This window comes from Xyrauchen texanus, chromosome 18, assembly GCF_025860055.1.
Source record: "Xyrauchen texanus isolate HMW12.3.18 chromosome 18, RBS_HiC_50CHRs, whole genome shotgun sequence".
Taxonomy (NCBI): domain Eukaryota; kingdom Metazoa; phylum Chordata; class Actinopteri; order Cypriniformes; family Catostomidae; genus Xyrauchen; species Xyrauchen texanus.
This window is the reverse complement of record NC_068293.1, coordinates 1,973,743-1,989,659: the sequence shown is the minus strand read 5'-3', so window position 1 is coordinate 1,989,659 and position 15,917 is coordinate 1,973,743. Positions and strand designations below refer to the sequence as shown.

The 15,917-nt window shown below is 39.6% G+C and overlaps 1 protein-coding gene across 1 annotated transcript in view; it reads right to left on the bottom strand.

Moving 5' to 3' along the window:
• Nucleotides 1-15,256, bottom strand: part of LOC127658607 (SH3 and cysteine-rich domain-containing protein 3-like) — a 51,018-nt gene extending 35,762 nt beyond the window's left edge. Inside the window, exons 1-4 of the mRNA XM_052147981.1 lie at nucleotides 15,240-15,256; nucleotides 15,118-15,155; nucleotides 14,644-14,847; nucleotides 2,222-2,280 (exon numbers count right to left, since the gene is read on the bottom strand). Of these exons, the coding sequence (XP_052003941.1) occupies nucleotides 2,222-2,280; nucleotides 14,644-14,847; nucleotides 15,118-15,155; nucleotides 15,240-15,256 (318 nt within the window). The remainder of the gene's footprint in view (nucleotides 1-2,221; nucleotides 2,281-14,643; nucleotides 14,848-15,117; nucleotides 15,156-15,239) is intronic.
• Nucleotides 15,257-15,917: the final 661 nt, after the last annotated feature.

The window sequence follows — 15,917 nt, the reverse complement described above, 5'->3', positions numbered from 1 at the left end:
CGGGAGGGGTACGCTCATTCACAAAAAACTTTCCATTCATTCATTGGATTATATTTGCTGACAGACCTGGAAGCGCGGGGTCGCCGTTCCTCTTGGGGTATGTACGTTTGGCTCGCTGCCTGGATTACTTTTATCTGAGGACATAAGCCAGTCATCATCTTCTAACTTGATCTTGCTCACGGATTACACAAATTCCCGGTGAGGCTGATCTGAACGCTGTCATTAACTCTGTGCACGCTGGATTCCACTTTTACACACACACACACACACCTTGTCTTGTATTATTGTAAATATTATTTTGGTTTGTAAATACACTTGGGTTGATTGTTTATTCGTCAGTGTTGAGTATATATTTTTTTTCTACTCCATAGCCAAATAGTAACGGGACGTTGGTTCCCATTGTATTTTGTTATACTCTACTTTATTATTTTGTGGAGTGTTACAAGGTATTGCAAATTTCACGTCAAATTCTGACGCTCGCATCTCTTAATTCCTCCTCCAGAATGAACGCCCAACACAAGACCTGGTTCGTACCAAACTGGATCATCTCTTTTGGGGGTTGTATACTACTTTCTCTCTTTTTGGGGGTAGACTCCTCGCCCCTGCCTCCTATCTCCGGCAGGACATGACGGTTCCGGGTACAACTCCCTCGGACTGCCGGAGGGGGCCTACGCCAAAGAGAGAGACGTCACCTCCCGTTTTACATCTATCAAATAAATGGCATCTCAAACTTCACTCAAGCCTGCGTGTCTTGCCGATAGAAGTCATTTTCAGCTGTTTCAGCAGAAGGTCGACCTCTATTGCCCAATCTGTTCCAGCTGCCAGGAATGATTTGGCTTCCCTCCATGCATTGCCTTGCATAGCCCCTGCCTTTTCAACAATATCATTGAACTTCCCCTGAGAAGCACAGTGGATTTTGTTTGCCTTTAATCAACACATCTTTTGGATATCCACCAGCTTGCACAGGACCTGATCATGCCGTCAACTGTACCGTCCTTGCACCAAGCCAGTCTTGCTGGCTAGTTAGCCAACATGTGCCCCAGATTCACAAAGAAGAAATAATGGACACATTTCTAGGGTGTGGAAGAGGTGGATTTTAGTTGGATCTTATTAGAAAAATTAACCTGGCCTAGGGTACCTTCTACAGGTCAGCTTTATCAGATATACCCTTCCATACTGCCCAGCACCCTTGCTACTGCTGGCTGAGTCCTCTAATCATATACCCTTCCCCTTCCATCCTAGATAATTCTGTAACTACCATCACTTTCCTCTGCTTTCTGGAGGCTCACCAGAGTTTGGGAGCCACCCCCCATCCAAGGCCTCATCTTCATGACTAGGTTCTTTCAACAATGTATTGTTGCTTCAGCCTTGATGGTCAACCTGGTTTACAACCTCCTCTGCGTTCCACGTGCAGCCTGTTCGGACCTGGGCTTGACCAGCCCTAATAGACTGGTCTGTTGAGTCCCACAGCTCTAAGGCCAGCCTGGTATTCACCTACTTGTGTAATTGTTGCTAAGTCCCTTACAAATAGGAAGGATATGTGATTTTGTTGTCTCAATCTTCATCCTGGCCCATGCCAGTAGCTCTTCCAGCCTTTTCAAGATTGGTTTCCACATGCATCAGAGCTGGCAATCTCATCCCAGACTGTGCATGGATTCCTCGGTCTGTCTGTTTTGCACCAATAAGGATTTCCTCAAATGTGGCTGACAACATAATGGGATGGATAGAACATCACATAACTTTCTACCAAGCTACTTATACACTCTGGTACATGGAAAAACTCCAGTGCATAGCTGAAGAGCTGCCTGGCTGGACCTGGCAAATGCTTTTGGATTGGTTCCACACCAGCTCGTCAGCTATGCACACACACACAAAAAGATTGGATCTTATTTGGCTAATTGGATCTGATCCCATATTTTTGACATGCTCCACACATCCAGGAAAACCTGGCACACCTGCCTTCTGGCAGCTTGTTTCTATGTATCTATTCTTCAGGAGGTAGTCAGATATCCTCCTTACTGTCACTGAAACAGCATTTGTGGATGGTTCATGCCCTCACTGCGAGAGCATGGCCATGGCTACATTGCGGTCGCGGCTCACCCTTGTAAGAGCACAAGGGAGAGGCGAGAACACCGTTGCCTTGCGTGCGGAAATTGCCTCCCTCCTATGGAAGGGCGCGTTAGAGCCTGTCCCTCCAGCCTAGATGAAGAAGGGGTTTTACAGCCCCCAAGTGAATGTTTGTCTTGCAATTTTTGCATCGCAGGGCAAATTTATTATTCACTGAAAGAACATTTACATTTATGCATTTGGCAGACGCTTTTATCCAAAGCAACTTACAGTGCACTTATTACAGGGACAATCCCCCTGGAGCAACCTGGAGTTAAGTGCCTTGCTCAAGGGCCCAACAGTGGCATCTTGGTGGTGCTGGGGCTTGAACCCCCAACCTTCTGGTCAGTAACCCTGAGCCTCAACCACTGAGCCACCACTGCCCCTGAAAAGAAAGAAGAGGAACAGATATTAGTTCAACAAAATACTTTTACATTTAAATAAAATTAAATGATTTATGTTTAGTGAGCAGTTAAACAACATTACCATTACTCTCTTAAAGCAGGGATACATTTTTGAACCAAGGACCTCATCCATAACTCCAAACAAGTCATGGTTGCACTACCAAATTTTCAACAAGAGCTTTAGCATATACCAGGGTTCCCCAATGAGTTTTCACCATGGGCAAAATTCTGTCAGCAATTCAAAGACAAGGGCCACCAACAAATGTTGCGACAAAGTTTTTGTGCTTCTGCTATTAGTAGTAGTATTATTATTGTTATTAGGAACCAAGTACTGAAAGTGTGGAGGCCTTATTGTCCTTCTAAGGATTATTATTAGGGCCCAAACTCTAAAAGTGCAGAGACCCTTTTGTTCTTCTATGGATAATTATTATTATTCTTTTCAAGGTTTTCTTCAAATTTGGGGTACTTAACATGCATGAAAGCTCTTGAAAATGGGGGGGAGGGGCTCTATACCACCCCCTGAAAATGGCCGTGTAAGACGGCCTCTGTAGCACCCCCATTTTCACCTACAGGCACCAAAATTGAAACATAAAAAGTTCTCATCAAGCTAGACAACTCTCATTATTATAGTCATTAGGTCCACCCAACAGGAAGTCTGCCAATTTGGATCTTTTGAATAATGCAGTCTCTAAACTTTTAAATACTCCTCCTAGCTGATTCAAGAGACTATCACCATTCAACTAGGCGACATTATGCCAAGACATTGAAAATATATTTTGATATATAGAATGGCTTTGCCATTGAAAGGCATTCAATTAATGGCAAAAAATGGGAAACAGAAAGTGTCACTTACCTTCTGTTTGTTTAGTCTTGGGGCTAATCACATGGATGTGACTATTTTGGGTCATGGTTATCGCGCCACCACCTGACAGCAGGAAGTGTGGCTCTTACAACAAACTTTAAAATAGTCCTCTTATATTTACCCAAAATACTTAAGAATACATAAGAATAATGTCAAATGCCAAATGCATGTGTCCACCTTGCATTGTTTTCCAAAAGCTACCAGGTGGAAATGGACAAGTTGTGCTTGGCCTCATCGTTGCTGCTTGCTCAGATTTATTTATTAGTTATTTTTCAGTATAAGTAGCCTGTTTTATTTATTCAAACAATTATGAAAACTTTCAAGCCTGTTGAAAATAAAAAACAAAAAAACTTTAATGAACAATCTGGATCTTCATGTCTTTCATGCGAGTAAACTGTTCCTGCTCATTTCCAAACAGGGTCTACTCCCTACACTTTCCCTAATTGCAGATTCATTTATTAGACCTATTAGCATTCATATTGTTTTTGTTCTTAAGGAAAATATAACAGAGTATTGAAATAATTTCAATAAAGACCGTAAGTCAGTGTTTTCTTATTTTTAATATTTTGCATCTGTAAAATACGTTAATCTTACTGTGCACTATTCCATATGTATTGTATCACAGTAACTTATGTTACAGTACATTATTCAGGCATTAATCCAGACATTATATAAAGAGTAGTTGACTTCGGAAATCCATTTGGAATATAGGCTACTCATTGCAAAATACATGTGCAAATATAAATATTTATATTTATCCAACAGTGCTCTTTACTCATCTCACTCACATAAAACAGATGATATACTCCTCAAAATGCATTGACACCATGGAAAGAACTAAATGAAACAGTTATGCGAAATTAGGTTAATGAATGCTTTAACAGCATTCAATATATTAATCTCTAACAGCTGAAGGTGCAGGCAGAAGACTGGTATAAATGTTTGTAGAACAGCAACAGCGCCACCTAATTCAACAGTGGTGAAATTGTTTTTGTTTGTCTTTTATTGACTCGGTGTGTATAGAACATTCATCGGTTGTTCGTCTTGCAAAATCGTCATGGATTTGGTGTGAACAGGCCATTAGTGAGGACCAAACATTTTTCTCTCACGGGCCAGATATGGCCCATGGGCTGCCTATTGAGGAGCCCTGTCATATACGTAAAATAATATTGTGTAATTATCTTCTAATATATTTAATTTATCATAATATCTCATGACATACAGTCATTATGCCCTAACCCAATGCATGGTGCAGCCCTGAGGCTCTGGTGTCAAAAACGTATTGGGGCCCTGCCTTTATACAGATTTCTCCTAGCTATAAACTAGCAGTAGTAGTACATTGTATTAGTAAATTATACAAATACAGTAGTCATAAATAATAACAACAACAACAATAAAGCTATTTTGATTACACCCTTCTGTGGGCTCATATGTTTTAATTTGTGATAATATTTGTTTTTTACTTGACAAGGACCAGTGCTAACAGTTCTATAAAAAAAAGTTTATAGCCATGCACTAATGGAAGATGAAGGTTCTTGATCTGGAAAAAGTCTAGACATCTGTTATCTAGGATACTGTAGCAAGATCCTGAGTTCCAGGGATTGAGAGAATGCCAGAGACAGTGATTCCAACACAGGAAAGTCAAACACGTTTGCTTCAATGTGCAATGGTACAATTCACACTCAAATAACTCGAAGCTATTAATATAAATAATAACAACAGTGGCCAACACACGCGCTTAGCTTGTCTTCACAATTAACAATTGGGTTGTATATTCCTTGTCTGAGCGTCCTGCATCACTCAACACATCCAATCTTTAATAACTGAAAAATATGGATATGTAATCGCCATGTCTGGCTGGACTTGTTGACCATCAATCACACTCACTTGGTCAAAGGTATGCCTAAGGGTCCAAAGGGAAATCCCCTGCTGGGAATCCTCTAAGGGCTGGGGAAGCCGAGATTTCCCCCTCCTCTAAGACTTCCTGACGTGGAGATGACATAGACGTCCCTTGCACCGCCTCCCCAGCCAGCGAATTGCACCACACACACCGTCACACTTTATTTCAGGACCCCTCCGCATATATTCCCCTCAATAACGATTGAAATTCTGTCCAGTTCGTACCCAAAAATCAGCAGATGTGTGAGACGAGGACTAATCGCTGCCTCAATTCTATGTTTTTGCCCCTGAAATTGAATAGAAATATGCACTAAAGGATCCATCACTCTACGTGCTGTACCCAAAGCCTCACCTTGAACCAGGCATCGGTGAATTGAGGTCTGATTACAACCCTAATCCACCAATGCCTGGTTGGTACTCCCTTGAATACTGGCAGGTATCCAGTACATCCCTGCTCGGACAGGGGTAGCATGCGATGAATCAGGAATCTGGACCGACATCCCTGGAAGTGGCCTGGCTCCCCGCAGCACCAGCACACCAACTGCCTCTGGATTGTACATTAGGATTTTATTTGTATTCTTCAGTTAGTCTTTTAATAAAATCATTTCCCAATCTTTTACAAACCAAGTTGGCCCAGCAGGCTGTGCCAGACTACATCTGTCTCTGGATCACTGACTTGCTGACAAATAGGAAGCAGTGTGTAAAACTAGGTAAACATACCTCGGACTCACTAACCCTCAGCATTGGGGAATGACAGGGCTGCATACTCCCTCTGCTACTCTGCCCTCTATATACCATCGACTGCACTTCTAAGGACCCCTCTGTTAAAATCTTAAAGTTTGCAGATGATACAACGCTCATCGGCCTCATTGCAAACAACAATGAGTCCGCATACAGACTGGAGGTGGAACGTCAGGCACCCTGGTGCAGTGCTAACAACCTATAGCTGAACGCTGTAAAGACAGTGGAGATGATAGTAGACTTTAGAAGATCACCAACACCCTCACTCCCCCTAGTCTTCAACGGATCACCTGTTGTAGTCTAAAAATCCTTTAAATTCTTAGGGACACTAATCTCCCATGACCTAAAACTGGACAGTAACACTGCCTCCATTAAGGCATGGCAATTTATATACTTCTTGCGGCAGCTAAGAAAGTTCAACCTCCCACAAGCACTGATGACACAATTCTATACAGGCATCATAGAGTCTCTCCTCACTTCATCCGTTTCTCTGTGATTTGGATCAGTTACCACATGTGAGAGGATGAAACTCCAGCACATCATCAGGACAGCTGAAAAAAAAATTGGCTGTAGCTTGCCTTCTGTACAAGATCTGTATGATACATGATGCAGAAAGCGAGCAATACAAATAACAATGCACTCTTCACATCCTGTCCACTGTATTTTCCAGCCTCTTCCATCAGGAAGGAGATTCAGGTCCATTAGAACAAAAACAACAAGACACAAGGACAGTTTTTCCTAAAGCAGTATCTTTGCTGAACACATAAGAACATAGGTGGTGCTGCTCTCCCATTTTTTGTGTATATCTGCATTTGCTCTCTTTGTCCATTCATGCATACAGTACACATTGAATATATGTTATTCAATGTTGTACACCTCTGCTTTTCTCTCTTTATCTATTTGCATATATTTGTGTTTACTGTATTGTATTACATGTCTCTAATCTTTTTTTCTCTCCTTTTCTCCCCAATTTGGAATGCCCAATTCCCAAAGTCCTCGTGGTGGCGTAGTGACTCGCCTCAATCCGGGTGGCAGAGGATGAATCTCAGTTGCCTCCACGTCTGAGACAGTTGATCCTTGCATCTTATAACATGGCTTGTTGAGCACGTTACCACACAACCTCCATGCACAACTTACAATGCGCCCCACCAAGAGTGAGAACAACATGATAGCAATCACGAGGAGGTTACCCCATGTGACTCTACCCTCCATAGCAACCAGGCCAATTTAGATGCTTAGGAGACCAGGCTAGAGTCACTCAGCACACCCTGGATTCAAACTTTTGACTCCAGGGTTGGTAGTCAGCGTCTTTACTCTCTCTGAGCTACCCAGGCCCCCTAAGACTTAGATGCTGTTCAGGCCAAACACATTTTTGTGCTAAAAAAGCAAGACACAATAAAACTAATATAGTTTTTACAATTTAAGTTTTTTTAATTGACAAAAGAACTTCAAATGTTTTTTGTGAGATTCCGAAAACACAGCGAAATACGGCACAATGGTCAAAGATGTCAACTTAGCACATGTTTACATAGAAAAACAACTGAAAAACAGCATTGATGGATGCAAAAACACATTTGGTTTTATCATCCTCTTAGTCACATTACATACATTGAGGTTTCTCAAAATTACCTCTCAAAATTAGCATTTTGTTTCAAATGTTTGTAAGTAAACGTTCACTTCAACAAGCGAATCCAGAAACCACTGCAAATAATTCAGTGAGATAGCAGTCTGAATGAATCGGACTGAGAAGAACATCGATTTAGACCTTTTTGCTAACCCGTTTGTCCAATTCACTGAAAATAACTGACTCAAATGGGACACACATCATAATCGCTGTTCCCTTTACAAAAAGCTACACTTCTGATGCTGCGCTGAAAGCGCTTTGGGAACAACTTCATGTGTGTGACCTGCTGTGAATATGTGTGTAACACGTCAATGAACATTGACCGGAATTTATAGCCTCTGCCAGTGTAATCATTGGATGCACCTAAGGCTGGGCTATAAATAGATGCGCAACCAGCGTGTCATCAGATCTTTTGTCTTCAGAGATCATTCTGTGTGTGTGTGCTTTCACGAGCCTGTCAGAACTGTCTTTCCTCTGTTAGGAGTTAGACTTTGTTAGGCAGTGAGCAAGACCTTTTCTCTTTTTTTCTCTTTCTTTAAAAAAAAAAAGGGGGGGGGGGATATGACTTTATGCCCTATTAACCCTCACATTCACGAAATGCATGGATGTAGAACTGGCTCCTTTGTGACTCCGGGGCATCCGCAATATGAATTACATAGACGACTGGCTGATACTAGCACAGTCACAAGAACTGGCTTTACACCATAGGCATTTCGTCTTAGCTCATCTGGTTTCTCTGGGGTTGAGGCTCAACACCAAGGAAAGCATCCTCTCTCCCACTCTGGGGATCGTATGGAATTCGATCACAATGCGGGCACAATTGTCTCCCGCTCAAATCGAGTCCATTCAGAACACCCTGAGCAAAGTCAGGCTAGGCCAAGGTTGCACTGTTCGTCAGTATCAATGACTATTAGCTCTCATGGCAACTGCGTCCTCGGTGATCCCTTTGGACCTTTTGCACATGAGACCATTTGAATTGTGGTTCAAAGCCAGGGGATTTCATCCAAGGGCCAATCCCCTAGGCTGATAAGGGTTACGCGCCACGTGCTACGTACCCTTTCTATGTGGTTCAGACCCCGGTTCCTCACTTTGGGTCCCACTCTAGGTGCGTCTTGTCATCGCAGTTTGCTAACGACAGACACCTCCCTGACGGGCTGGGTAGCGGTCTTAAGTGGTCGTCCAGCTCAAGTCGTCAGCTTGATTGTCACATTAACTGTCTCGAGCTGATGGCTGTATTTCTGGCCCTGAAATACTTCCTCCAGACATTCTTCCATTCTGGACAGGAGGGACCTTCACAGTTATATTTCAATGGTATTGGTACCGACTACTGAAATTTTGGTACTGTGACAACACTAATTCATAATAAATAATATTACATATTTAAGAATAAGTATATATTCCTCACTGACTTGTTTAACCTCAATTTCATTCCACTGTTGAAAACAAGTTAAACACTTTCCATTATAGGTCGTATTGCAACAGTTAAAATGTGTATATGTTACAGAATCAGAAGAGGAGTGAGGATCTAAGTGCAGTTCTTTAATGAATGAGATAAACGGTGAACAAGATAACTCAGAATAAAACAACACAGGGAACAAACAAAACATCCATGTGGGGAAAACAAAACATAAACACGAAAAACATCCAAGGAGAACATGGGCAGGAGAAACATCCACGGAGAGCAAGGACAACCATTACAATCATTTGAACATTTAACGACCGACAAAGACTGACCAAACAACCAGGGTTTAAATACAGAATGGTGATGATGATTAAACGGCACACAGGAGAGAACAATGAATGACTGGCAGTGATGAGGGCAGGGAATTATGGGAAGTGTAGTTTATGACAGGTGACAAGTGAAACACAGGGCAGACAACAAGGGATCGTGATAGTATACAACCAAAAGTCCTTTATCTATTCACTATGACTCCGGTACAACCAACTAAGAAATGGTTTACATCATTAAATCAAACAATTAACACATTTTACTGGAAAAAAGAATGCTAAAATAAGTTTGCAAACACAAAAAGGTGGTCTAGTAGCACCAAATTTTCAACACTATTGCTTAGCATCTCATCTAGTATATTTTGCAAATGGAACAAATGTGACATTTTCCAATAACCATGGCAAGAGTTAGAACAAGCAGAATGTAATCTCCCATCACTCACAAAAAAAAAATCAAACAGCAAAATCTTTTTAAGAATATGACGATTAAAACAACGCTAGTAGTGGTGGTATTATTGATATTTATATTACTACAGAACAAATTTTCCTCCTTCCTTCTCCCCTCCATTATGAAATAAAATTCCAAAAACATTATAAATAAACACTTAGAATTTATATACTTTATTAACTGTCTGGGTCTGGCAGCTGTCTGGCAGCTAGTGCACGTCTTGTTGGCATGATCATTACCGGTTCAGTTTTTGGTTTGCCTGTCTCCGCTCTTTGCCGCCTCTGCCAGCGGTCCCTTCTCTCATTTAAATGTGAATGTGTTGGAGTGCTATCTGGGTTGGATATGGTTTCTCTAGCTGGGGAGCTAACTGGTGCACACCACGGCTCCAGCCACAGACTACAATATAAAAAGGGCAACCAAACAATGATTTTTGGTCATCTATCAGGTCACAACCAGACCTGGTGAGCTTGGTTTGGAGGTGCCTGTCATGGTACCCCAGGATCCTTTGTGGAGGAAGACAGTGGAGCACAGAGGCTTAACCGCTGGTACGGGGGTTGGGTTTTGTCAGAGGTGGGATAGGTGTCTATGTCGGGGGAGCACACCAGGTGAGAGCTCCCAGACCTAGAGAATTGTGTATGTCTGCAATAATTTTATTTACTGGTCTAAAATCTTATAAAGCTGAGATGATATTATTATCACTGAAGGGGCCTATTGTTTCTGTTAGTTTTCTTATTAGTGGTCAACCCCCGAAGGGGCAAAGGACCACTATTGTTTCTGTTAGTTTTCTTATTAGGAGTCAAGCCCCGAAGGGACGATTTCAATATCGATTTAAATCGTCCTAGGCTATTTTTCCAATTTGCATGAAAATTGGCCTGAATCACCTAGAGGCATGCACGATAAAAAGTAATTCTCAGAATTTTGATAAACCATACCGTTTTCCAATAGCGCTTTAACGAATTTGATGAAGAATGCGCAAAATTGAACTTGAGGCTGTATTTCCGTAACTCTTTGAGGAATTGGGACAAAACTTGGTACACATCATCACAATTAGGTCCTGAGGTTACCTGCAGCGTTTTTTTGCACTGCCCCCTACTGGTCAATAGATATGAAAAAAGCAAATGTTTGCTTATAACTTCTGAACAGTTTGTCATAAAATCATCAAATTGGTATAATTAGATTCAGTAAGGCATAGCGAGTCCAACGATATGAAAAATTCCTATGTCGGCCATTTGGTATTTTACCAACGACTTGGTGTATCGCTACAAAACTCGGTATGTGTCTTTGGCACCATGCTCTGTAGGGACTCAAAAAGTTTCGGGACAGCGCCACCCTGTGGTCAAAAATTATTATGCTATTTTGATAAGATTCCGTCATTGGTCTTGATAGATTCCGTCATTCATACCGAGAACAATGAAACCAATTATGTCATGTTCGAGCCAACTTCCAGTCCACCATTTTTAAATGTTTTGAAAACCTACTTTTTCGAACTCCTCCAAAACTGTTTGTCCGATTTGCATGAAAATTGGCCTGCATCATTTAGAGGCACTCACGACAAAAATCTATTCACAGAATTTTTATAAACCATACCGTTTTCGAATGACGCTTCAACGAATTTGACAAAGAACACGCAAAATTGAACTTGAGGCTGTATCACTGAAATGCATTGAGGCTAATGACATTTGAACACTTTTGCTGAAAAATTGTCTCTTTAGATCAAGTGCTACATACTGAGTTGAACGATACCACATTTTCCTATTTCTGCAATTTTGGATGTCAGCCATTTCTAATTTAATTATAAAATGTTTTGACATGGCGTATTGTCATGAAACTGGGTATGTGTCTTTTGCACCATGCTCTGAAGGGACTGAAAACGTTTTGGAACAGCTCAACCTTGTGGTCAAAATTTAAAATGCTATTTCTATAAATGCTAATAGCGATTGACTCCTTTTGCCTACTGTAATGAGTCTGGTCTTGATAGATTCTGTGGTTCATGTCGAGAACAATAATATCAAGCCCCGAAGGGGTGAAAGACCCCTATTGTTTCTGTTAGTTTTCTTATTAGGAGTTCAAACCCAAAGGGCTGAATCCCTATTGTAATTGTAAGGATTTTTAGAGGAAACCCTATTGTAATTGTAAGGATTATTATTATTATTTGTATTATTCTGCCCTAAATCTGATTTTTTCAGACCAAACCTTAAGTCATAGGGAGCTGAAACTTTGAGGGAAGGAGTCCTACAGTGTATCAAAGTTTCGGCCCGATTGGCCTCAAGGTGGCGCTAGAGTGATCATGTTTTTGGCCCATAACTCCTAAACCTTTTTATTGTACACTCAAGTGTCTTACATTTTGGATAATTCGAAAAACTTACTTTTTGAACTCCTCCAAGGCCATATATCTGATTCTCACAAAAATTGGTGTGTGTCTACTATAAAACCTCTTGACAAAAATTATCAAAGGAAATTTGACTCATCAAAGCGTTGCAAAGATATAAGCCAACTAATTTGTCAGGCGTCATACATTTTGTGCGTATTGACCAATATCTGCCAAACGAAAAGGCCAAATGTTACGAAACTTGATACACAAGTAGAACAACACATTTTGAGTCTGCAAACAAAAATGCGAAAACATTAGCCTATAGGGGGCACTACAACAAAAACATTTTCATAACTCTGCAACTGTATTATCAATGAAGTTGAAAATTGGTATGCTTCCTGTAGGGGCCAAATGCTTACATATTCTACAATATCACTCAGACAAATAAAAAAAATATGGCCACCAGCAGTCTGCAGTCTGTACAAATGGTGTGTAAATTATTGTATTATTATAATACAATGTTACCTGCTATACATCTAGGACTCCCTAGGTCAATAATTATCAAAGAAAAGTTGAACTTTAGTTAATTTTTTTGTTATTTAGGGGTTACATTTATCATGTGCGTTTGACCAAGTGTATCCAAAAGCCTATCATTACTGAAATAAATATTCAAACTTCTCAAACCTTTTTGGAGATTGAGTGCTTTGTGGCTTTATAACAGTTAAAAAGTTTTAAAAAATTACCACCATAACAATTATCCTGTTTCAGGATCGTTGAACAGAAGACATCAGTCATATTTAACATCAGTTTGCAAATTCAGCAACTTACAAAGTACATATACATATACAAATACATTAATTTTTTGAAAGTTCTTAAAAGGCTTGAACTCTGTTAATTGCTGCTATCTACTATATTTATATTAATGTTATTACTACCACTACTACTACTAATATTATTATTGCTACTAATATTACTACTACTACTCTTAGGCCCCTTATTGTTATTATTATTATTACTACTACTGCTACTACTACTACTATTATTGTTGTTATTATTATCATTATTACTACAACTACAACTATGATTGTTAATTATAATTGTCTTGATATCTGTCTATCACTCAGTGAGTTTATATCTATGTATTTTTTTCTCTCTCCACAACATCACAAGAAAAATGTAATTAATAGTAATGATTACTATTATATCACACTAAATTAACCTATTGCTTAAACTTATCACTGCACTACTTTATACATCTATATATTGTTTTGTTTTATTGGGGGTGGGGTGGGGAGGGGGTTCTCTTATATATATATAAGAGAACCCCACCCCAAAAACATATATATATATATATATATATATATATATATATATATATATATATATATATATATATGTATGTGTGTATATATATATATAATGTCATTGCTCTCTTACTTTGAATAAGCTGATATGTCTTGCTAATTTGTGCGATTTGTTCAAGAAAAAAAAAATTAAAAAAAATAAAAGAAAGGGCACTTATTAATACATATTTTTGGGTTCAGCCATATGCTCGATGCAACATTTAAATAAATGTCCCAATTAAACACTACTGAGTGCAAATGAGAGATAACGGGGCATAGTTTATCTTTTCCGGTTAGTTTGATAGAAAGGCTTTGCAATGGTGAAATAGGGGCAAGAACTTCCTGTTCAATACAAAACCAGGGAGGGGCTCTCTCAGGTGGAACGAGCCAACTGTCTGAGACCGAATGCATAATAATAATAATAACAAAAAATCTTGAGTAGGCCTAGCCCACCTTTGTCAAATGGCCTATGTCATTTATTGAAATGTAATCTGGGACGCTTACCATTCCAAATTAAGGACTTCGCTATGCTATCAAATTGCTTGAAATAAGAGAGGGGGACATCTACAGGGAGAGATTGTAGCAGGTATTGAATTTTGGAATACAATAATTTTTCATAACATAAACCTTCCCAGTCACAGATAAATGTAATGAAGCCCACCTCCCTACATCGCTGGAATTTTTTTTTGTCAAAATTAAATAAATCACACAAATGTGCTGTGAATAAAATGCCCAAATAATTAATTAGTGTGTTGCTGTGATTGTAATGATAGATTATTTGGTTCTTTGTATTTCTCCACATTGTTTTCTATCTCCTTCATCGCCTTCATTAAAAGCCTGCGTATAGATCCATAGTCTCCCACCTCATCTCTGCTGCATACCATGACAGCTAGAATGAAAGAGCTAAATAGGTCTCATGCAAGTGCTTACTTTCTAATTAATTCATAGCTTTTTCCTTTAATTGAAAATCCAGCCATCTAGGGGCTCATCTAGGGGCCTGTTTCTAAACAAATGATACACTCTATATATATTAAGTCGGTTTTCAATTTCGATTAAATTACAAATTTCCAAATTAAATAATAGATAATAGAAATAATAGTGAAAAAACTACTCTGAAACCCTGAGTTTGTTCAACTGGCTTCATGAGACAGGCCTCTGGTGTGAAATGTGAACTTACGAACAATCATTCGTGCGCAGACGTCACAAAACTTCGGTATCTTGCAGTAGTGGTCCTTGAATTTGTGTGGTCTTTCGTTTACCTGGACAACTGGCTCAGGGGTGGGAGGAGGAGGAGCTTCTTCTTCTTCTTCAACCTCTTCATCATACACAAAATACACCTGAGGATGACAGACAGTGAGCAGTATGTGTGTGTGTGTGTGTGTGTGTCCAGTGTTTGGGAAGCTACTTTCAAACTGTAGCTTCCCAAGCTACAAGCTACTCATAACTTAGTAATTAAACTACAGGCAAGCTAGTTTTCTGCTCTATAAACTACTAACAAAAATTAGCTGACATATTACCATTGCAAAAACATGGTTACTATGTGGATACTACAGTATTACTACATAGTAGGCACCACAACTCGCTGGAAAATGTATATAGCATGTTATTTTAACTGGAAAAGCTACACTTGTAAAAAAAAATTACAAGTTTAGACCGTTGTGAATATCCAGCGAGTCTTTATCCTCCAGTCTGAAACACAATCAACATTTTACCAGAGTACACTAACACATTCATAACGCATTCCTAAAAGACTGTATCAGTGGAAACACTCACTGGTCATACTGAGCCATAAACACGGCTTGATTGTCAGCGGTCAGTCAGCAGAAATCAGCACCTGCACAATAAATACACATTACACTCATATATGATGCTCTTCATAAATGAGTGATGTCATAATTTCTACCAACCAATACACCAACATGAACATAAACAGGGGTCTAAAAAGTACTTGAAAATTATATTTAAGTGAAAGTATGGATAGTGAGTGAAACATTTACTCAATTAAAAGTCTAATTATCTAGCCTGAAACATACATGAGTGAAAGTAAAACATTACTCACGGTTTTAGTTTTACTGGACCTTACCTCCACATTGTTGATCACAGTATTATGAAAATAGGCTTCATTATTTGGTTGGGATTTCTGAATCCCTCTTAGAATGGTTCTCGTCTTACCTTTCTGACAGGAGCTTCTGTGTTTTTGTAAATCAGATCTTGTCAGAGACAACAGTCTTGTGGGGTTCCTCAATGTTCTGTTTTGGTCCAATTCTGTTTTTGTTATATATAATTCCTCTAGGACGGCATATCAGCTGGTTCAGTAATGTCTCCTATCACCTATATGCTGATTATATTTAGCTGTATTGTTCCTTTAAAGTTTCTGAGTTTCTGCTTAATTGGTTGCTTGACTGACATCAACTAATTGTTAGTGGACAACTTCCTCCAGCTGAACACTGA